Below are 20,368 nucleotides of genomic sequence, written 5' to 3' on the forward strand. Positions count from 1 at the left end.
TGACTCTCGACATCTGACTGGGAGTGACTGGCCCCAGGTGAGGCTTGTCATGGCCATTAAGGTCTATTAGTGCACTCAGGCCCTTGAAATCATGGGATAAGTCGTATTAAAACCAGGCAGTGTTTAAGGGTGAAGGTGCAGGAGCAGCCTGGGGGCTGCTGGTACTCCAGTGCCTGAAAAAAAATCCCCTGGGTTGCACCACGTGCCTGGCAGCCGCTGGGCCAGTCCAGCAGGTACACAGCAGCACCTGGCCAGCCCTCCCACCCCAAGGCAGAGACAAGCTCTGGTGGCTGTGCGATTACGGGCAGCTGGCATGCTGTGGCATGGTCAGGGTTTGGGATGATCTGGGCTTGTTGGGCTGTGACAAAACATCCTAGCTTTACTTTTTCCCAAAACCACAGTGCTTTTCATCCAAGTGGTTCTTGCAGCTGTTGGGATCCTCCTCTGCAGGCCATGGAAGAGTAGGGCAGCAACTGTGTGTATCTGTGGCTTCTTCCCACATGCATACGCGTGTGCTAGAAGTTGCTCCTGACTCACCTGCAGGACCTTCCACAAGCTGCTTGGTGCCACCCACCATCACCAGTGCATGGCCCTGCTGGCTCACAGGCTGCCCAGCCACCCTCTCACCTCAGCTCTGCCTCTGCCCACCTCTGCCAGCAAGACCTCTGATCTCCTTTTGTGCTTGTGTCCATCGCTCCTTGTCACTCGTCACTGGCCGAGGTGCCAGCCTGGTGATAGGAAGGAGGAGACTGGTGCTTTCTGCTCAGCTTGTCCCACAGCACAGGCACCTCTGCCCGCTGTGGAAGCCCTGAACAGATGTGTCCACATGCCCTGCCCACCACACCGCACATCCCAGGTGCTTGCCAGATGCGGGGGGCTGTGGCTTCCCCATGGACAGCAACAAGCCATCCTTGACTGAAATGCCATGGCTTGACCCTGGTGCACTCCCGTGGTTCCCTGTGGCTGATGGCAACGGTTTGGTCGGGCCATGAGCCCAAGCACAGTGGGGACAAAGTCCAGGGCTGCGCAGCCTCTCGTAGCTGCCAAGGGAGAAGGGCAAATTTGAAGACAACCTGCGCAGAGGTTTCATACCACAGTGGTTGGGTTGAGGGCTGGGGTAAAGTCTCCTGTACCTGTTGCCCCTGGACAGTCCCTGCTGAACTTAGAAAAGAGCCAGAAGCCAGCTGAGAGCGGAGCAGGGAGGGTGGCACTGCCAGTGCTGCCCCCTCGCCATCCCCGTGCCAATCCCCTTGCCCGGTAAGAGATGCTTTCAATGCTTTTCAGCAGGCAGGCACAGCGTGGGGGCTGACAGCTCGACACCTCTGCCCCCGGCAGAGATCAGCCCTAGCCAACACTGAGGGACAGGAGGAGCTTTATTATACTTACTGCAAACATATTACGAGTCTTGGAATGTTAAAATGGTTTCAGCTGCAGAGCTTGGCCCCTCTGCAGCCCTGCGCCTTGCTCAGCTCTGGGGTGAAGCTCCCCGGACACAGGAGAGCAAATTTCTCCTGCAGCCCCCAGGGGCTGTGCAGCCACCGATGTGCCAGAAGCCAGCGGTGGGCTCCCCAGCCACCTGCTCCGTGCCTCCAGCTGCCCGGGAGAGCCTTTTCCTAACCAGTCCCACCACCCCAGCACCACTGACACCCCAGCAGCATGGTGCTTCTCACACCCGGGTCCTGCTGGCCCAGGAGCCAGCCGTGGGGATGCTATGCTCATGTGCCCAGCCCAGGGCCACGGGGCGGGGGGGGGGGGGGGTGGTGACGTGGTGCTGGGTGCCACCAGAGCAGCCAGTGCTGCGTGTGCCCCGGGTATCGGCATAAACAGGGTTGGGCTAATCCTGATAATTCCAAAGGTTAACATTCAGGGCAGTGTTTGCTTACGCAGTGTCCATGCCACAAGGGCCAGCTGCGTCTCTGCCTCTCCTGCAGCCCCGTGTCCCTACGGTGTCCCAGCACGGGGGCTCCCAGCAAGGCGCCTGCGGTGGCTCCTTACACCACCATCCCAGGCTGTAGCAAGAGCTGCTGCCGGAAGAGCCAAGCAGGCAGCTGGGAGCCAGCCAGGTACAGCCTTCCTCTCCCCGGCCCCGTGGGAGGCGTGACGGAGGGGGAGGCCCTGCTCACGGCCACTGCGCACCATAAAGCCAAGCCACCGTCGGGCGTCACGGGTTGGGACAACCCGGCAGGGGCTCTCCTGTGGCTCCGTGCTTGCCGCTGGCCTTCCCTGGGCAGCAGGTCGGTTGCAGTCCCCGGTCCCTGTGGGTCACTGGCATGCTGTGGGTGCTGGGGTCGCACAACAGGCATCTCCCCGGGGAAGGGAGAGGGCAAAGGGCAGGTGGAGGGGCTGTTGCCCACCCTGGAGGGAGCCGTCGGTCCCCGCGGCAGAACGGGGCACTCTGGCACTCCTCCACCACGGGGACGTAGCGTGGGTGAGAGATTTGGAGGCTCCCTGGCACTCGGTAGCATTTCCCCTCATGGCATTCAGGGGCAATACCGTGGTGGTGCAAAACCCCAGCACTGGCCAGGTCCCTGCCGGGGAGGGGGACAGCAGTTGCTTCACAGCTGCCCCGGACAAATTTTTGGGGGGCTACCTCTCAGCTTGGGACCTCTTTGGTGCACAGGGCCAAAATTTTGCATGGCTGCACCCCTCACCCCCACTCTCCGGCACTGTCCCCAGGCAAAGACCCCGTGGCGGAGGGCAGCATGGCGAAGAGAGTGGCCATCATTGGAGGGGGCAGCAGCGGGCTGTGCGCCATCAAAGCCTGCCTGCAAGAGGGGCTGGAACCCGTCTGCTTCGAGAGGACAGGGGACATCGGGGGGCTCTGGAGGTTTGAGGTAAGCCCTGCTGGCCACGTGTCCTGCTGGGGGGCAGCACCACAGCAGCTGGAGACCAGTGGCAGCTGGTAGTGTTGCACACAGCCAGCCACGGCAGGGTCCTGGGGGCGAGGTTGAGGGTAGGGGCTTCACACAAAGGGCCGCCACGTCAGCCCTGGCCAGCCCTGAGCCGTGTCCCGCTCCCGCAGGAGCACCCCGAGGAGGGCCGTGCCAGCATCTATCGCTCCGTCATCATCAACACCTCCAAGGAGATGATGTGCTTCAGTGACTTCCCCATCCCCGACGACTTCCCCAACTACATGCACAACTCCAAGATCATGGAATACTTCCGCATGTACGCCCGGCACTTCGACCTGCTCCGCCACATTCGCTTCAGGGTGAGAGGTGGGGGCTCCGGGGGGCAGTGGCGGCGGGGCCAGGGGGCACGGGGTGCCTGACTCTGCCTCCCCTGCCCCCAGACCAGCGTGTGCCGGGTGTCCAAGCACCCCGACTTCGCCACCACGGGCCAGTGGGACGTGGTGACGGAGCGTGATGGGAAGCAGGAGGCGGCCGTCTTTGACGCTGTGCTGGTGTGCACCGGGCACCACACGGAGGCACATCTCCCGCTGAACACCTTCCCAGGTACCGCCCCGTGGGCTGGCCAAGGAGAGACCCCAGCAAGCCCAGTTGTGGCGGTCTCTGTTCTTCCTGCTGCTCCTCCTCCTAGCCCCAGCATTTCCCTACCTTGCTTTGGCTCCAGGAGCAGTCCCACGCTCCCCAGAAGGGGTCTGGTGGGGCCAGGGAGCATCCCCATTTCAGATTTTGAGGAGGTGACCCTCCAGCTCAGTGGCAAGAAGCCAAGCATCCCTCCTCCCTGCCCACAGGAATCGAGAAGTTCAAGGGCTTCTACCTCCACAGCCGAGACTACAAGGACGCTTGGGCTTTCACTGACAAGAGGGTCATTGTCATCGGGATCGGGAATTCAGGGTCGGACCTGGCCGTGGAGATCAGCCACACGGCCAAGCAGGTGAGCAGCAAGAGTGGGGTCCTGGGGGGCAGGACAGCCCCCCATGGGACACTGCTGGCTCCACAAGGACACCAGGACACAGGCTCTGGCACAGCCACTGCTCCGACCTGGCACTTGCTGGTTTTGGCAGTGCTGGCACCCACCAATCCCAGCCACCAGGCAACAGTGGAAGTCAAGACTTGATCCCATATGGATACCCTGATTTCCATCCCCAAGCCCCGGGCTGGCACTGCCCCTGCGGCTCTTCCCTACCTCTCCCTGCTGGGTGCTGACCGCCAGCTCATTGCCGTCCGGGTCTTCACTCAGCACTTGGGCAGCACAAAGAGGAGTGATCCTGGGGCAAGGACACGTACCCCCCTAAGGGCAGCCCCCCAGGACCATCACAGCCTTCAGGAGCAATGCATACTTCCTTGCCCAGGTCTTCCTCAGCACCCGCCGGGGGGCATGGATCCTCAACCGCGTTGGAGATCAGGGCTACCCCATCGATGTCATCTTCACCACCCGCATGAAGGCATTCCTGAAGAAGCTGCTGAGCCCGTCCATAGTGTGCCACCTTGCCGAGAACCAGCTGAACGCCAGATTTGACCACTCGCACTATGGCCTGAAGCCAAAGCACAGGTGCCAGCAAATGCTCCCCCTGCCCAGGAGGGGCTCTCCGCCTCCCACCATGTCCAGTCCCACTTGGCCATGCTCACTGTGCTCAGGCTGGGGCCAAGGCACCAGCCCTGGAAGTGGAGTCAGTAGCTGTGTTGTGCCCAGACAATGCTCAAGGGAGCCACCACTGCTCCTTCCAGGGACCCACAGTGTCACCAGTGCAGTGGCAGCTGCCCAGCGTCCCTGGGGGACCAGCCCCACTGGGAATGAGCATCCCTGGGGCTGAGCATACCCAGAGCAGGGAGCAGGGGCTGGAGCAGGACGTGGAGCAGAGACACACTACCCCAGTGCCCTCATGGCTCCTTGTACCTTCCAGGATCTTTAACCAGCACCCGACCGTCAATGACGACCTGCCCAACCGCATCATTTCGGGCAGGGTGCAGGTGAAGCCCAACGTTCAGGAGTTCACGGAGACATCTGCCATCTTTGAGGATGGCACCAGGGAAGACATTGATGCAGTGGTCTTTGCCACGGGGTACAGCTTCTCCTTCCCCTTCCTCGAGGGTTGCGTGAAGGTGGTGGAGAACCAGATCCCCCTCTACAAATTCATGTTCCCGCCGGACCTGGAGAAGCCGACGCTGGCTTTCATTGGCCTCATCCAGCCCCTGGGTGCCATCATGCCCATCTCGGAGCTTCAGTGTCGCTGGGCCACCCGCGTCTTCAAGGGTAAGCAAGGCAAACCTCCCCTGTGGCTGCAGCCTGGGCTTGCACCCCTGGTGCCGGCGCAAATGGTGCACCGACATGCCTGGGAGGCAGCAGCCAGCTGTGCCATCTGGCCATGGGGAACGGCACGGCCGTCCTGCAGCTGTGGTGGTGAGCTGGGCTTTTGCCTGAGCAGCACAGGGACATCTGTACCCTGAGCCCCATGGGCTACTCCTTCCCATCCCAAGGAGCCTGGACATGCCGCAGGTGCCAGACTGCCAGCCATGGTGGTGCCAGCAAGAGCAGCACCACAGTGGCCATTGTTGCCAGCGGGGTGCAGCACCCCCATGCTGTGGCTTATCCTCCCTAGGGCTGAACAAGCTTCCCCCACGGCACGACATGGAGGCTGACATCAAGAAGAAGAGAGAAGCGATGGCGAAGGAGTAAGACCCTCCTCAGGGAACAGGGAGGGAGCTGGTTTGGGCACAGCTGCATGTAGGCACCCATCCTGTCCCCTGGCTACGTCCCAGCACATTTGGCCATGCCGACAAACGGCAGGGATGTGCCTAGCCGCACTACCCCCATCCCGCTGATTCCCTCCCGATGGCGGTCCCCCCAGTACCACCTTGCCGGCATGTGGGGCACTGCTGCCCCTGCTGCCAGCACCCACCTGCCCTCCCTGCCCGCAGGTACGTGAAGAGCCAGCGGCACACCATCCAGGTGGATTACATCCCTTACATGGACGAGCTCGCCTGCCAGGTGGGGGTCAAGCCCAACCTGCTCGCCCTCTTCCTCACCGACCCCAAGCTGGCGCTGGAGGTGGCCTTCGGGCCCTGCACGCCATACCAGTACCGCCTGCGGGGCCCGGGCGGGTGGGAAGGTGCCAGGGCGGCCATCCTCACCCAGCGACAGCGCATCATCAAGCCCCTGCAGACACGGCACGTGGAAGACCACCCCTCCGCCCCTGCCGTGCCCCTCATTTTCAAGCTGGTCGGGGCTGTGGCCGTCCTTGCCTTTGTTTTTGCTTACTTGTAGGTGCCCTACAAGCGCGGGAAGGGAGGCTCTGCAATGTGCTGAGGGGCCTGGCTGGCCACCCCCTGTCCCATGACAGCCTGGGAACCATGGCAAGAGCCCTCCTTCTGCCTGGCACGTCCCCGCCGTGGCCACACCATGAGCTTGGGATGCACAGAGTCTCCCCAGCTGCTGGAATAATGCCTCAGTGCCTGCTCTGCACCTCCCTGGGGAGCTGCTGCCAGGGCCAGAGGAGGAAATGCTCTCACACGAGTAAAATCCAGTCCCTCTCAGCCAGAGCTTTTGACCCAGCAGTAACACACTGGGCTTTTCTGTCACCTCTAACCCAGCCATGCCACCCCTGGCCCATTCACACAATAGCTAAATAGCACAGCAGACTTCCTAACTGGATAAATGTGTTAAACAGAGACAGGCGTCTGTCCCGTTCCTGACACCACCGTGACCCCCTGCACGCCAGGGGGGATGCGCGCAGGTTTGAGGTCACGACCGTGGCAGCGTGAGTTGCATGCATGCACACACATGTATTCACAGCAAAACTGCTGCACTCAGGGTGTGCAGTGCCGGAGCAGGTCACAGGGGTCACAGCAGCATGGCTCAGTGCCACCCTCGTCACCAGCACACAGCCCCTCCAGAAGATGGCCGGGTGGGTTTGGGACCCAGAGAGGTGACAACGGGGTCCCGACCACCACATGCTGAGGCTGGCATAGCTGCTGGCTACCAGTGCTCCGAGCATCTCCTGGTTTTGTTTTCCATGCCATGACCTGCTGAAATATGGAGCTCAGCCGCATCTCACCCCCCACACCCACGAAGTCCCAGGGCAGCGTCGGCACCATTAAGCACTTACAGCACCTAATAAAACTCTTGCAGCGGGTGGGCGCGGGCAGGAGGTGTGGCACGGCAGCAAGGGGAACCTGTAGATCATGTCTGGAAGAAACACACCTCCTGTGACACACCAGCTGACCTCAGTCCTCCATGGGGAGCACAGGAACAGCCATCCCCAACTGAGCAGCACTGGTGTGACCTGCCAGGCTCCACACCCTCCTGAGCGCGTTTTGTCCCTGGCTGAGGCTTCCCCAGCATCCCTGCCACAACCACACCGTGGGACATGGCTGCCCGGAGAGTAGCCATCATCGGTGCTGGTGCCTCTGGCCTGTGCGCCCTGAAATGCTGCCTGGATGAGGGGCTGGTCCCCACCTGCTTCGAGAGGAGCTGGGACATCGGGGGGCTCTGGCGCTTCGAGGTAAGCCCCGTGCCCTGCCAGCCTGCCCCGTGGCAGCAGCACGGGTGGGACTGGGATGGATCGCTGGCAGCTAGTGAAGCACTGCTCCCTTGCTCTGCGTGGGTGCGCAGGCAGGCTTCCAAGAAAGGCCACGGAAAAGAAAAAGTGCTCTGGTAGGGGGAGGTCCCCCTGGTGCCAGCTGGTGTACCAGCCACACCGGCCCTGCCTCCTTCCCCCCAGCAGCAGGACAGACCCTCCCTAAGGACCTTACCCCAGAGCTCGCTTTCCCATCTGACCCTGCTGTCTGTCCCAGTCCCCGTCTTACCCAGCCCTTCCCTGGAAGTCCCAGTTGCTCCTCTCCCTGCCCCTGAGCCGTTTGCCCACAGGCACCAAGCACTGCCTCCCCTGTGCCTTGGCTCTCCCTGCCTCGGGGGAAGCCCCGGCGCTCTTTTCTGCCCCACCTATAACAAAGCTGCTGATTTTTCCCCTGGGGACCCACCCACAAAAAGAGCAGCCTGATACCTGGCTGGGAGAGCCTGGGGGGGACGCACAGGGTGCCACACCAGCCTGGGAATCGGGGTGGTTGGGTTACAGTTCGCTGGTTCCACCCACGGTGGAGCAGAGCCAGGGCAGCGGCGCCCAGCCGCCGGGGCAGAGACCCCAGGGGCAGGAGCGCCCGCTCAGCTGGCAGCACCTGTGGCTCAGGAACCGGAGAGACCCAATGTGGTCACCGGGGCAATGACAGCGCGGACAGCTTTGGGAATGCTCTGCCTCATGGGGGCCGCAGGGAGAGTGGGGGAACCGAGGCACAAGACCTCCCACAACTTGCTGTCACCACTGCATGGCCCCTGCCAACTCAGAGCTTTCTCTTTCCCTGTTTTGTGGGGTGGGCGGTTGCACCCGGGGGAGGACGCTGGGTGCAGACAGGTGCTATGACCACCCGTGGCTTAATCCTGCACCTACAAGCATGGTGAGGTGCCTGGCAGGGCAGGCTGGCAGCCCTGGGGTCCCCGGCCGGCGCCAAGCTGTGTCCTGCTCCCGCAGGAGCACCCCGAGGAGGGCCGTGCCAGCATCTACCGCTCCGTCATCATCAACACCTCCAAGGAGATGATGTGCTTCAGTGACTTCCCCATCCCCGACGACTTCCCCAACTACATGCACAACTCCAAGATCATGGAATACTTCCGCATGTACGCCCGGCACTTCGACCTGCTCCGCCACATTCGCCTCAGGGTGAGAGGTGGGGGCTCCGGGGGGCAGTGGCGGCGGGGCCAGGGGGCACGGGGTGCCTGACTCTGCCTCCCCTGCCCCCAGACCAGCGTGTGCCGGGTGTCCAAGCGCCCCGACTTCGCCACCACGGGGCAGTGGGACGTGGTGACGGAGCGTGATGGGAAGCAGGAGGCGGCCGTCTTCGACGCTGTGCTGGTGTGCACCGGGCACCACACGGAGGCACATCTCCCGCTGAACACCTTCCCAGGTACCGCCCCGCGGGCCGCTCACCCGATCCCTCACACTCCTGGGACCACCCTCCTTTCCAGCTCAGCCCCCACCCCACTCTGGCTGCTGACAAAAATGCCTCCACAGGTTAATGCACCAGGTGGGATTGCATGAGCCTGCTGCCATCCCATCCATCTCGGTGGCCTGTCCTCAGTGCCTCTTGCCATGCACCTGACCAAAGCGCCCTGTTCTGCTGCCAGCTCACCTCCCCCACCGCAGACAGGCTCCCCGTGTGGCTGGCCACGCACCAGCTGGGCTTTCCAGCCCCCCGGCCAGGCTTGAGAGCTCAGTGCTGGTGGTGGCCTTCTCCTCTGGGTGCCAGGCAAAAATGCCTGGAGGGCTTTCAGCTGTGGAGACCCTCTGACTGGGGAACAGGCTGGAGCACACTGTCACCAGGGTCTGGCAGGATGGCACAGACCCCAGCTGCTCCTCTGCCTCCAATGCCTGACACTGGGGGAACTGCAGGAGGATTTGGGGACGGGAGCATGGAGGTCTCCAGTCCAAGCCCTGCTCCAAGCCAGGCCAGCCCCAAAGCCAGAGCAGGATGCTCAGGGCCACACTGGGCATCTCCCAGGCTAGAGATGCCACTGCCTCTCTGGGCACCATCCCAGGGCTGTGTCGCTCCTGTTGGTCCCAACCTGTTCCCAAAACACACCACCAGTCTGAGCAGGGGGACAGCCCCCCCAGCCTCACATCCCAGTATGGCATGGCTTCCCTCTCTCTTCCAGGCCTGGATAAGTTTGAGGGCTGGTACCTGCACAGCCGGGACTACAAGAGCCCACAGTCCTTTTCAGGCAAGAGGGTAGTCGTGGTTGGCACCGGGAATTCAGGCATTGACATCGCGGTGGAGCTCAGCCACACAGCCAAGCAGGTGTGCTAGGAGAGCTGCCAGGGCTGGGGTACTTATTATTTAAATCCCGGAGGGCACTAAAAACCACCGTGCCACCCCCTGTGGGCTCCTCTCCCTCCAGCACCCGGCCACAAGCACCCTATCCCCTCTCAGTGGGGGTGGCTGTTGTGGTCCCAGCAGCTGTGCTGGCATCCCTGCTGTCCAAGGAGCACGGCGGGGGCCCAGCCGGGTCCCAAGGATGCTGCAACACCACTGCCTCTCCTCTCCTTCCTCCCAGGTCTTCCTCAGCACCAAGCGCGGGACCTGGGTGCTGCACCGGGTGGCAGATGGTGGGTACCCCTTCGACTTCTCCTACCTCAGCCGCTTTGTGCAGCTCCTCCGCAGCCTGGTGCCTCAAAACGTCAGCAGTTTTTATCTGGAGAGGAAGATGAATGCCCACTTTGACCACGCACTCTATGGCCTGCAGCCCCAGCACCGGTGAGCACCTGAGCAGCACCCCAGGTACCTGGCCATCCCGCTGCCTGAGCCCACACGAGGTGTCTGTGCCTTCCAGGATCTTTGACCAGCACCCGACCATCAATGACGACCTGCCCAACCGCATCATTTCGGGCAGGGTGCAGGTGAAGCCAAACATCAAGGAGTTCACGGAGACATCTGCCATCTTTGAGGATGACACCAGGGAAGACATTGATGCCGTGGTCTTTGCCACGGGGTACAGCTTCTCCTTCCCCTTCCTCGAGGGTTGCGTGAAGGTGGTGGAGAACCAGATCCCCCTCTACAAATTCATGTTCCCGCCGGACCTGGAGAAGCCGACGCTGGCTTTCATTGGCCTCATCCAGCCCCTGGGTGCCATCATGCCCATCTCGGAGCTCCAGTGTCGCTGGGCCACCCGCGTCTTCAAGGGTAAGCAAGACAGTTTGGGGGGGATGCAGCTGGGCTCCTCCAGCTACAGCATGACAGAGTTGTTCAGCTGGTGGCATCTCCTTACATGCCAACTCCTTCTGCTCACCTTTTTACCCTCCTTTTGTTTCTTCCTGAGGACAAAACCCAGCACTGCATTTTGCAGTGAGCATCACACTCATCTGCTCTTGCAGGGGCCACTAACAGGTGCCATTCCTAGCAAATCACCTTCTCCCTTTCCTTTCCTGCCACCACTATCTTTGCCTGTGCCTCCCAGTTTGCTCCTGATGTGGTGGCATGTCCTCAAAGCCCCAAAAGCTTCCATGTGCAAGCAGAGGCCAGGCTGGACTGCAGAAGCAGCCACGTCACAGAAGCAGCACAGCCTTCCCTCCAGCTACAGCCTCCTCTTCCCTAGGGCTGCAGGACCTACCGCCATCCGCCGATATGCTGGCTGACATCACACAAACCAAGGAGAAAATGGCCAAGCGGTAAGGACCCTGCGCAGGCATCGTCCCTGCCACCATTACCCTTATGCCCACACACCAAACCCCCTGCCCTCCCTGCCCGCAGGTACGTGAAGAGCCAGCGGCACACCATCCAGGTGGATTACATCCCTTACATGGACGAGCTCGCCTGCCAGGTGGGGGTCAAGCCCAACCTGCTCGCCCTCTTCCTCACCGACCCCAAGCTGGCGCTGGAGGTGGCCTTCGGGCCCTGCACGCCATACCAGTACCCGCCTGCGGGGCCCGGGCGAGTGGGAAGGTGCCAGGGCGGCCATCCTCACCCAGCGACAGCGCATGCTCAGGCCCCTGCAAGCCAGGGCCGGGGCCTGCCCTGCCTCCTCCAGCACCGTGCCGCATGTCTTCATGGTCTTCAGCATTGGCTTGATCGTGGCCACCCTCATCTATGTCTTGCTATCTCCTTAACCTAAAATGAAGGAGACAGCTGGTCCTCCCGGCAATCTGCTTCCTTTCCTTCGGGCCTGGGTGTTCCTGTAGTCTCTTGCTAGGTCTGCACCATGCCAGGAGGCACGGAATCGGTTCCTTGAAGACACGGCCTGGGCTGTCTCATCTTCCTGCGGTGCCCGGGCCACACCAGGTCTTGCCCGGGGCTGCCATGACAGGGATCGTTCCCCTTCCTGAAATCCCGGCCCAGCAGCTCCACAATCTCTGTCCAGGGGTTTGGTCAGCGCAGAGGCAGCGGGGAAAGCGGGAGCTTGGCCGGCCAGGGCCCTCGAGAAAAGGGCAATAAAGCTTGTCCCAGTGCTGAGGGGACCGGGAACCACGCTGTGTGGGCTGCCTCTGTCTCCCGTGCCCGTCCTGAGGCGCCTGCAGGCAGCCCGCTGCCCACACGCCCACCTCAGCTCAGCTCAGCTCAGCTCAGCTCCCACCCGCCCCGCCGCCGGCCTGCCCCCCCGGCCCCAGCCCTAGCGCTGCCCTCAACCGACATGGCCGCCCAGGGGCTGAGGTGCGGATGAAGCGGCGCGACCCTCAGCCCGCACGCCGGCCCGGCCGCCCTTAACAACAATGGACGACAATAAGCCGCCCTCAACAAACATGGCGGCTGCCGGGCAGCGGGGAAGCGGGTCCGCGGAGGGGGGGGCGCGGCCATAGAGCGGCGCGCGGGGGCGGGCCAGAGCGCCCCGCAGAGGCTGGCGGTGGCGGCGGGGGGTGTCGCCATTTTGGACGGAGGCGGAGAGCGGGGCGGCGGCGGCGGCGGGCAGGTGGGGCCGCGGTGCGGGGCCGGGGGTGACGGCGGGGTGTCACGGCTGGCCAGGCCGCCGGCGGGTGGGCGGGAGAAGGTGGGTGAGGCATGGCTGGGCGCCCCCCCGGGCCATGCTGCGGTGGCCTGCGCCCCTCGTTCTGTGGCCGGCCTGAGCCGTGCCCCGCAGCCCCTTCAGGAGGGCCCGGCCGGGCCGCTGCCGCCTGCCGGCTCCTCAGGGCCGCGGCGGGCGCTGGCAGGGCAGGGGAGCGGGGCCCGGGGGCCGGCCGTGCCGTGACCGCGCTGCCGCCGCCTGGCAGAGCCCTGCTCCCGGCCGTGCTGCTCGGCGGGGCCGGGCAGGGAGCGCGGCTCTCCCCGGCTCATCCCCTTCACCTCACGGCACCCCGAGCTCGGCTTCCCCTCGGGAGGCGGGAGCGGAGCCCGGCTTCCCCGGGTAACCCCGGAGGTGCCGGCCGGGCAGGCTGCGGGCAGGGAGGGTGCTGAGCAGAGACCCCGTCCGCCCAGAACAAACCCTGCCAGGCTGGCCAGTGTTCCCCGCTGCGGGAAGCTGGTGTCCCGGGGGTTTGCTGGCCGGGTGGGAGAGGTGGCAAGCGAGACATGGCAAGGTGTGGTGTTTCCAGTGTGGTGGTCCGAGTGGGGAGGTGGAAGGGTCTTGCAATCCGGCAGCAGGCACCCACCGTGCTGCGGACTGCAGCTGGCAGCGGCTTGCTGCCAAACTGGCAGCAGATGCGCTGAGGCACCGTGGAGGCTTCGCTTGGGCTTTGGTATGGGCAGCGTTTCCATCGGTGCCTTGGAGGTACTTGTGTACGTCCCTTGGAGCGTGCTGTGCTATGGGGGCTTGTCTGAATGCAGGAGGGTTTGAGCTGTAGAAGTTCATTCAGTAAAAAGCCAAGTACCGCAGGCTATGTTCAAAGAGTTGGCTGTCCCAGCGCAGCAGGGTGCCTGCGATGCAGGAGGTGAGGTGGTCTTGTCTGCACGGGGTTTTGGATACCATGCGCTGGAGAGGAGCCGCCGCTTGGGAGAAACCTCAGGAGGCATTTGGAGAGCGTGACCTGTAAGGGACAGCCAGAGGGACTGGATTCCTTTTAGAGAAGAGAAAGAGAAGCTTTCACACCTGTTAACACCTGCACGCATCTCTCAGGTCAGTCTTGGTACAAGAGAATGTTCAGCCTTTCCTGCCTTCCTCCCCATAGATAGTAGTAAGGGAGCCTTAGCGGAGATACTAGGGAAGAAGCTCCTCCACAGCAGGTCTAGTGGCACAGGGGCAGGTTTTGTGAGGAGCTGACTGAGCCTCCTTCGGGGCAAAGGGGGAAGGTGTCAGAGCAAATGATGGCCCTCATCTGACCTGGATCTTCAGGTACGCTTGATCCTCACCGAGAGGGGATGCTGGTATGGGTTAGCTGCCCTCCCGAGCTGCCTTTTAGCCCTCAGGATTTAAGAAATGCTTTAGTAATTGCTCCATAATGTTCTAAAGCCTGGCTTTGGCTGGCAGCCTTGCCTGGCACCCTTCTTATAATTTGATCTTCTAAACAAATCCTCAAATGTCACAACTAAGCACATGAACCAAGGCAGGCTTGCCTTGCCCTGCAGAGCCCATGATCGGCACGGTAAGCTGAAAGCTGCAAAATAACTGTGGGAAGGGGGAAAGAACCCCGGTCCATCTTGGCTGCTGGGAACTGGGTAAGGCCTGACGAGCCCCGTGTAGCTTGCAGAGGCTTTGTTGTTTGTCCCAAGAGGCACGTAATTATTCCTGGCCTGGTGCCGTATGGCCACTTCTGTTCTGCGTTCTCTGAGCTGGGTGAGACTGGGGATGATGGCCCACCTCCTGGCATTCAGGCGGCTTCCTTCATCTTGTGCCTCCAGATGGCCAGGCAGATGCCAGAGTGCCCGGGGTGGTGCCACTGGTGAGGGTCACAAGCAGACCTTCTCGCTGCACTGTGCCGCAGCTGGCATGGTGACTTGCTTGGTGAATCATAAGTGAATGCCATCAAGAGCCGAGCTTTTTGCAGACACTACAGCATTAGTCCTACACCTTGGCCGAGCTCCAGCTTGGACGATTCCACTCGGGCAATTTAAATGCTCTCTGTCACCTTTGCCAGGCGCTAGGCTCTGCTCTTCTGCCCGCAAGCTCTTGGAGATTTGTTGGGAGCTGTTAAACAGCTGCTACTTTCACTCTCCGGCTGTTTTCTTGCTGGATGTAGGGGATTTGTCTGTAGAGCCTGACTGCAGGACTATGAAAGAGCCTCTGTTAATGCTAAGCAGTTGATTTGCCATAAAGGTTGGCTTTATTTTTCCTGTCAGCCCCTCTATTAAGCTGGCTGCTGAGGGCTTGTGTGGAACGCAGCATAACTAGTATCAGTTTTGGAGTATAACAATTACTGGCTTAACTAGAGTGATGGTTCATAAGGATATGACTATAATTAGGTCAAGCTGTCTTGTTTATTAAATTCCCATTCAGCTCCCAAACTTGGCAGTGGGAATGAACTTTGGGCCTATTTTAGAACTGCTGTCAGTCTCCCCTGGCAAAGAACACTGGGAAACAGCGCCTTTGCTCCCCTCCTCACTGCCAGAGCCTATAGACACAGCCACACTGACGTCCTCTCTCTCACAGGGGCTGCTGAACTGTCATGGGGAACACCACCAGTGAGCGAGTGTCTGGGGAGCGCCATGGCTCCAAGTCCCATCGCTCGGATGGATCCGGTGCCCCCCACCCTGCCAAGGAGCACCCACACAAGATCATGGTGGGCAGCACTGATGACCCCAGTGTTTTCAGTACCCATGACTCCAAGGTAGGGGCTGGTCACTGCCTTCCCTGTCCTGCCTTCTGGGGACCTGGCTGGGGCTTCAGCTCACTGGCTGTGCGAGGCTGTGCTCCTGACTATGTGAGGGGGCTGTGGAGAGCTGGGAGGCTGGAGGCATTCTGCGATGCTCTTGTCTCGGTTGTGTAGATGGGCTGGGGGGAGTGAACGTGGTCCCGATCGTCTCTGTGTCTCCGTCAGGCTCTGATTTTCTTTGCTCAGATTCCTGGGGACAAGGAGTTTGTGTCATGGCAGCCAGATCTGGAGGAGTCAGCGAAACCATCCCAACAGGCTCGTCCCACTGTCATCCGCTGGGCCGATGGAGGCAAAGAAGTCTTCATCTCCGGATCTTTCAACAACTGGAGCACCAAGATCCCGCTCATCAAGAGGTAGCCAGTCCCTCAGGTTACTCTGCGTTCTCCTCTGCTCCATTGAAGGGAGTGTTTTCCCTTCTCTGTGCTGGTTGCTGTTCCTTTTGCTCACCTGGCTTTTCTCAGTTCACCCAAGCTGTAGGGTCTGAGCCCAAGTACATAATGATCTTCTTCCCTGGGTGGTGCTGTGGTGGTGGTGGGAGGTTGTGAAACGGAGGGGCAGGGCAGGATGGGCCACATTGCTTGCCCAGCTGGATGCCACGCAGCAGCTGGTCTTGGCAGCAGAGCCCTGCCCAGGTATGCAGCAGTCCTCTGGAAGCTGTCAGCTCTTCCCTTGGCTGTGGCCTTACCCTGTGCCTAGTTGTGTTGTTGCCAGCAGGGGTTGTTTGTTTGTCCCTCACGTGTCTTCCTGCCCCAATGATGTTGTTGCTGTCCTGCAATACATCTGTGATTTCGGTGGAAACGCCCTGTAGGACTCTGGGCGTAATCCCAGCAAATCTTCTGGAATGGGTTTATCTCAATTGCAGGCTTCACAAACAGAGCTGCTACACTTGCTGCCCGCGTCCTGCAGTGCCAGCGCAGGGTTAGATGCTTTGCCCACGCGTCCTCCCCAGTGTCTTGCGCAGGGTGCCTGTCACGTTCTCTGTGCATGCAGGGCTGGACTGCCTGCAGCTCTCCGTGCAGCTGGACTCCTAAGGGTTTGAGCCGTGCTAGTGCTCTGAACGCTCACTCCCATTGAGTCTGTGCCTTAGATCACTGACGATGAGCAAGCCTAACCCTGCATGAAGGTGTTGGTGTAGAGGGGCTGGGCAGTGCATGAACAAGTGCTGTTTTCTGGAACCCCATGGAAAAGCAGCACACAGAGCATCAACAGGGTAATGCTGTTGCATGTCTGTTCTCTCTGCACAGCCACAATGACTTTGTCGCTATCCTGGACCTCCCAGAAGGAGAACACCAGTACAAATTTTTTGTGGATGGCCAGTGGGTCCATGACCCATCCGAGGTAATGCTCAGAGTGTTAATCCTGCAGATCTTGTCTTATGCAGGGGACTAGACGTGACGTAACTGCAGCAGAGGGGGAACAGGAAGAGCAGAGGGTATGTGCCAAAACAAAAGGGGCATCTCCATCCCATGAGTCCTTTCAGAGGCTGGTTCCTCTGGGCTTAGACACACTGTACGGGGAAATGCTGGGGAGGTACTGAGGGGCAGGGAAACACCAGAAGGCCTTTAAGTCCATTTAAGAATTGGCTACATGGGATGATGGGCCAAGGGGTCAGCACTCACTTGCCAGTTCTCCCAACTGAATCATGTGGTAGCAGCATGGGAAGGAGAAGACACTTGCCAATTGGCATGTAGCAGGATGGAGGGTGAAAATAGGAGGTGGTGTAGGAGCCTGGGAGTAAAGGAAAATCCCCTCAGGGTAAACAGCAGAGATCAGCAAGTGCAGAGCAGAGCTAGACACTGGCCACTGGTGCTCTGAGGTAATGGCACAGCGATGGCAGCTCGGGCCAGGAGGATCTAGGATGTGTTGGGTGTGCTTTGATTGGAGGTAAACATAGAAAGACTCTTAGGTCAGTTCTTTCCAGCCAGTGGTCACCAGCCAGATGGGGACAATTAACAACCTGATTCACGTCAAGAAGTCTGACTTTGAAGTCTTCGATGCTTTGAAGGTGGATTCCCTGGAGAGCTCAGAAACCTCAGGTCGGGGTGAGTTTTTATGTGGCATTACAGCTTTGCATGTGCTAGTTTCCACCTCCTCTACTCTGAGACTCACTGCTCTGGGGTCAGACAGACCCCTTGAGCAGAGGTGTGGGCCTGCACCTGGGAAGAGTAGCGCTTGGCAGCATGTCCTCAGCAGCCCACAGCTGAGGCCTCATTTCTATGGAGGGGCTGTGCTGGTGTAACTTGTCCTGTGCTAGCCGTGTCCTGGAGCAGGGTCAGTGCCTGTGCGCGGCAGAGGTGGCCGTTTCAGACTGGTGGACGCCAAGAACGTCAGGCCTTTCTGTCTGCTCAACTGTAAGTCATCTAATCTGGGGTACAAGCTAGGCAAGAGCAGAATCCAGGTTATTTTCAGCAGCTACTCTTGGTTTTCACGCCAAAGTAATTTGTACTAGTGCTAGCACATTGCAGACCTCCCTCTCCACTTGTGTTACAGCAGCAGGTTAGGTTACCGTGCAGACACTGGCAGTGCTGGCTCGGTGTGTAATGCTGGCAGGTAGCTCGGTCGTGTTTCGGTCCAGGGCGCTCCGAGTGTGAGCTGCCATCCCTGGTACAAACCCTGTCTCAGATGGAGCTCAGATAGAGCTCATCTTCACGTCCTTGCCAAGCCTGAGCAGGAGATACTTTGCTGGAAAGAAGCCAGCAAGCAGCAGTAGCTCCAGGGAGATGGAGCCCTTCTGGGTGCTGAGTGTTCCAAAATGGTCAGGTCAGGTGTGGTGGGGAGATACGGTTAGCCCAGCTTCCAGCGACCCCAAGCTCCTGTGGTCCCTCACGTGGGTTGAGCAGCTGCTCAGTCTAGACTTCCCATTTTGTCCTTCCTGGGACCTCCTTGTCAGGCAGTCCTGCAGCACCGAGAGCACGCAGGCGTGCTGCTTGCTGTGCCCCTGCTGCAAAGGGTACAGCTCTGGGGCGAGCTGGCTGCTCGCTACAGGGAGAGGGACTCAGCTGTGCTGAGCGCCACGTGCAGGGGTCTTGGGGTGGATGCTGCAGGGCGCTTGTGTTGTGTTAGTGCATGTACTGGCTTGCAGCCCTGCTTGGAAATGCCCGGGGCTCACCTGGCTGCTTGTTGTGCAGTGAAAAGGCTGAGCTGTTCCTGTAGGATATGGGGTCATGGCTCATGGGAGATGTTTGTGCCTGGAAGACCCTGCTGGGTCCTTCCCAGCTTCTTGAGAGCTGCTCTGTGCTCGCCAGTCCTGCTTTAGCCATTTCACGTCTCCTCCTTTCTCTTCTCTTTAGACTTATCAAGTTCACCGCCTGGACCTTATGGCCAAGAGATGTACGTATACCGGCCTGAGGAGCGCTTCAAATCCCCACCCATCCTCCCACCTCACCTCCTCCAGGTCATCCTGAACAAGGACACCAATATCTCGGTGGGTACCAGCATACTGCCAGCACAGAGCGCCACGCTGGGGGTGGAAAGGGAGTCCTCCCTGCAGGGAGCCTGGTCTCCCCTTGGCATTTCCTGGGAAAAGCATCACTTTTCCCATTAACCACACTGGTTTGGCCCCTTGCTCTGCCTGCTTAGCTGAGCTCTGTTCCTGTTCAGAACAGCCAGAGACACCAGCAGCTCAGATTGCCTGAGATGGCAGCTCCCTGTGATGGCTGGGGGGTCAGGGCTCTGCTGTTCCCCTGTGACACTCCTCTTCTCCTAGTGTGACCCAGCACTGCTGCCCGAGCCCAACCACGTCATGCTCAATCACCTCTACGCGCTCTCCATCAAGGTAAGGGCAGGTCCCCTGAGGCCGCTGGGTGAGGGAAGGGGAGCTGCTGTGGCTCCCAGGAGCCTGCAGCACCTCCAGGGAGCAGAAACTGGGCGGCTGTGAGGTGTAGAGGGTGGTGCAGGGGTGGGAGGACCCATGCAGGACAGCTCGGCTGCCCGGTGAAGCGTGGCGCGCGCGTGGGTGTAGGTGGTTGTCTCCTTACAGTTCCCTTTAGCTGCCTGCCTGCAGCGTGGTGGAGCTGAGCAGCTCTGGGCTCTCCTGCTGTGTACCAGAGCCTCCCTTTGCTCTGCCCTGCCTCCCTGTCCGGGGTGTTGGATGTGCGCTGCTGGCTGGGAGCCTCGGGCGGCAGGCCGGGCTGGGGCTGCTCCCCACGCCCGCTCGGCGCGGCCAGGCTGCGCTGCTCTCCCCGCCCACCTCCACTGATGCGGTGCCTTTCTCAGGACGGAGTGATGGTGCTCAGCGCCACGCACCGCTACAAGAAGAAGTACGTCACCACGCTGCTGTACAAGCCCATCTGAGCTGGGGCCTCGCCCGCCCCCCCACGCAGGACACGAAATGCCGCTTTGTCTGCACACACTGGGCCACGGGACTGTGTGAGAACTGGCTGCTGGCTCCAGCCTCAAACCTGGCAGGGACACGGGCCCCATCCTACTGGTGTGGTTTGATTTAACCCTTGGTTTCCGCCCAACTACAGCTCCCCTTGGCTTCTGTGAGTCTGGGGGCCACTTGGACGCTCACCAGAATAGCCTTTCCTTGTGCCCAGCACGGAAACGGCTTCACCCTGCCCTTCTTCTCTGGCCTACAAGGTCCTGGCACTGCCCCCAGCCCAGGCCTCCAGGACCGTGTCCTGCTTGCCGAAGGTTGCTGTGCTATTGATGAATCTCCAAGGCCACCTTGATCCCCAGGGGCTCTGGGGCACCCCAGCCTGCCCCACGTCCCGCAGCCCTGGCTGTGGGGCTCCCCAGCTTGGAGGAGGGCGCTGGGCTCTGGCTGCAGCCCCGGCCCTCTGCCAGGTTCAGCACTGAGCCAGCAGGAGGGAGGGTACAGCCGGACGCAGCCACGCTTACCTGCCACTGGGACAGCACCGACAAGGACCGCGCGCCCCGTCCCCAGCATCGTCCCCAGCATCGGCAGGATTTGCCACAGCCGGAGGGGCACCTGCGCACACCCACGCTGGAGGGGGCCTGGGGAGAGCGGAGCAGAGCAGCTGCCCCCGGTCCCCGGCCGCACCACCTGCTGCCGGAGCAGTGCCATGTGACAGGGTTTTCTCTATTTATTACAGTATTTATTGTTCTCCATGCTGCTGGCTTGGTGTTGGAGGGGGACCCCGGAGAGGAGGAGAGGGAGCACCTAGTGGGGTGCAGAGCTGCCCTTGGGGTGCTGGGGTGGGGCTCAGCGCCCAT

General features: G+C 60.9%; 3 protein-coding genes across 15 annotated transcripts; all 3 read left to right on the plus strand.

Moving 5' to 3' along the window:
* The first annotated feature begins 1,077 nt into the window (after positions 1-1,077).
* Positions 1,078-6,575, plus strand: LOC101922204 (flavin-containing monooxygenase 5-like). Of its 3 annotated transcripts, none has more exons than XM_055815054.1 (10): positions 1,078-1,257; positions 1,888-2,063; positions 2,677-2,834; positions 3,023-3,211; positions 3,293-3,455; positions 3,698-3,840; positions 4,259-4,458; positions 4,811-5,160; positions 5,507-5,579; positions 5,826-6,575. In XM_055815054.1, the coding sequence occupies exons 3-10, from the start codon at positions 2,703-2,705 to the stop codon at positions 6,169-6,171; spliced, it is 1,596 nt and encodes a 531-aa protein (XP_055671029.1). In that variant the 5' UTR covers positions 1,078-1,257; positions 1,888-2,063; positions 2,677-2,702; the 3' UTR covers positions 6,172-6,575. The 3 variants fall into 3 exon arrangements, with proteins under 3 accessions (XP_055671029.1, XP_055671030.1, XP_055671031.1); XM_055815055.1 differs by having other exon boundaries at positions 1,171-1,257; positions 1,932-2,063; XM_055815056.1 differs by lacking the exons at positions 1,078-1,257; positions 1,888-2,063 and adding an exon at positions 2,102-2,234.
* Positions 6,576-6,724: 149 nt separating this feature from the next.
* LOC101912522 (flavin-containing monooxygenase 5-like) lies at positions 6,725-11,915 on the plus strand. The gene is given in 9 exon segments (XM_055815053.1): positions 6,725-7,408; positions 8,432-8,620; positions 8,702-8,864; positions 9,613-9,755; positions 10,012-10,211; positions 10,288-10,637; positions 11,050-11,122; positions 11,205-11,367; positions 11,369-11,915. Coding segments are annotated over 9 exon segments (1,608 nt in total). The 5' UTR covers positions 6,725-7,273; the 3' UTR covers positions 11,561-11,915.
* Positions 11,916-12,267: 352 nt separating this feature from the next.
* Positions 12,268-20,311, plus strand: PRKAB2 (protein kinase AMP-activated non-catalytic subunit beta 2). Of its 11 annotated transcripts, none has more exons than XM_055815060.1 (9): positions 12,308-12,357; positions 13,294-13,497; positions 14,968-15,145; positions 15,377-15,543; positions 16,435-16,528; positions 17,112-17,232; positions 18,481-18,614; positions 18,897-18,965; positions 19,406-20,311. In XM_055815060.1, the coding sequence occupies exons 3-9, from the start codon at positions 14,984-14,986 to the stop codon at positions 19,481-19,483; spliced, it is 825 nt and encodes a 274-aa protein (XP_055671035.1). In that variant the 5' UTR covers positions 12,308-12,357; positions 13,294-13,497; positions 14,968-14,983; the 3' UTR covers positions 19,484-20,311. The 11 variants fall into 11 exon arrangements, 8 of the variants coding, with proteins under 8 accessions (XP_055671037.1, XP_055671036.1, XP_055671035.1 ...); XM_055815059.1 differs by having other exon boundaries at positions 12,323-12,357; positions 13,291-13,497; XM_055815057.1 differs by having other exon boundaries at positions 12,327-12,357; positions 13,258-13,497.
* Positions 20,312-20,368: the final 57 nt, after the last annotated feature.

This window comes from Falco peregrinus, chromosome 10 (assembly GCF_023634155.1).
Source record: "Falco peregrinus isolate bFalPer1 chromosome 10, bFalPer1.pri, whole genome shotgun sequence".
NCBI lineage: Eukaryota > Metazoa > Chordata > Aves > Falconiformes > Falconidae > Falco > Falco peregrinus.

What these genes read in the sequence shown, in the direction of transcription:
- LOC101922204 (XM_055815054.1), top strand. Translation starts at nt 2,703, where the DNA reads ATGGCGAAGAGAGTGGCCATCATTGGAGGGGGCAGCAGCGGGCTGTGC. An exon ending in GGGGGCTCTGGAGGTTTGAG is followed by an intron (nt 2,835 to 3,022) that starts GTAAGCCCTGCT and finishes CCGCTCCCGCAG; the next exon opens with GAGCACCCCGAGGAGGGCCG. An exon ending in TCCGCCACATTCGCTTCAGG is followed by an intron (nt 3,212 to 3,292) that starts GTGAGAGGTGGG and finishes CCCTGCCCCCAG; the next exon opens with ACCAGCGTGTGCCGGGTGTC.
- PRKAB2 (XM_055815061.1), top strand. Translation starts at nt 14,984, where the DNA reads ATGGGGAACACCACCAGTGAGCGAGTGTCTGGGGAGCGCCATGGCTCC. An exon ending in TCAGTACCCATGACTCCAAG is followed by an intron (nt 15,146 to 15,376) that starts GTAGGGGCTGGT and finishes TTCTTTGCTCAG; the next exon opens with ATTCCTGGGGACAAGGAGTT. An exon ending in CTCAGAAACCTCAGGTCGGG is followed by an intron (nt 17,233 to 18,480) that starts GTGAGTTTTTAT and finishes TCTTCTCTTTAG; the next exon opens with ACTTATCAAGTTCACCGCCT.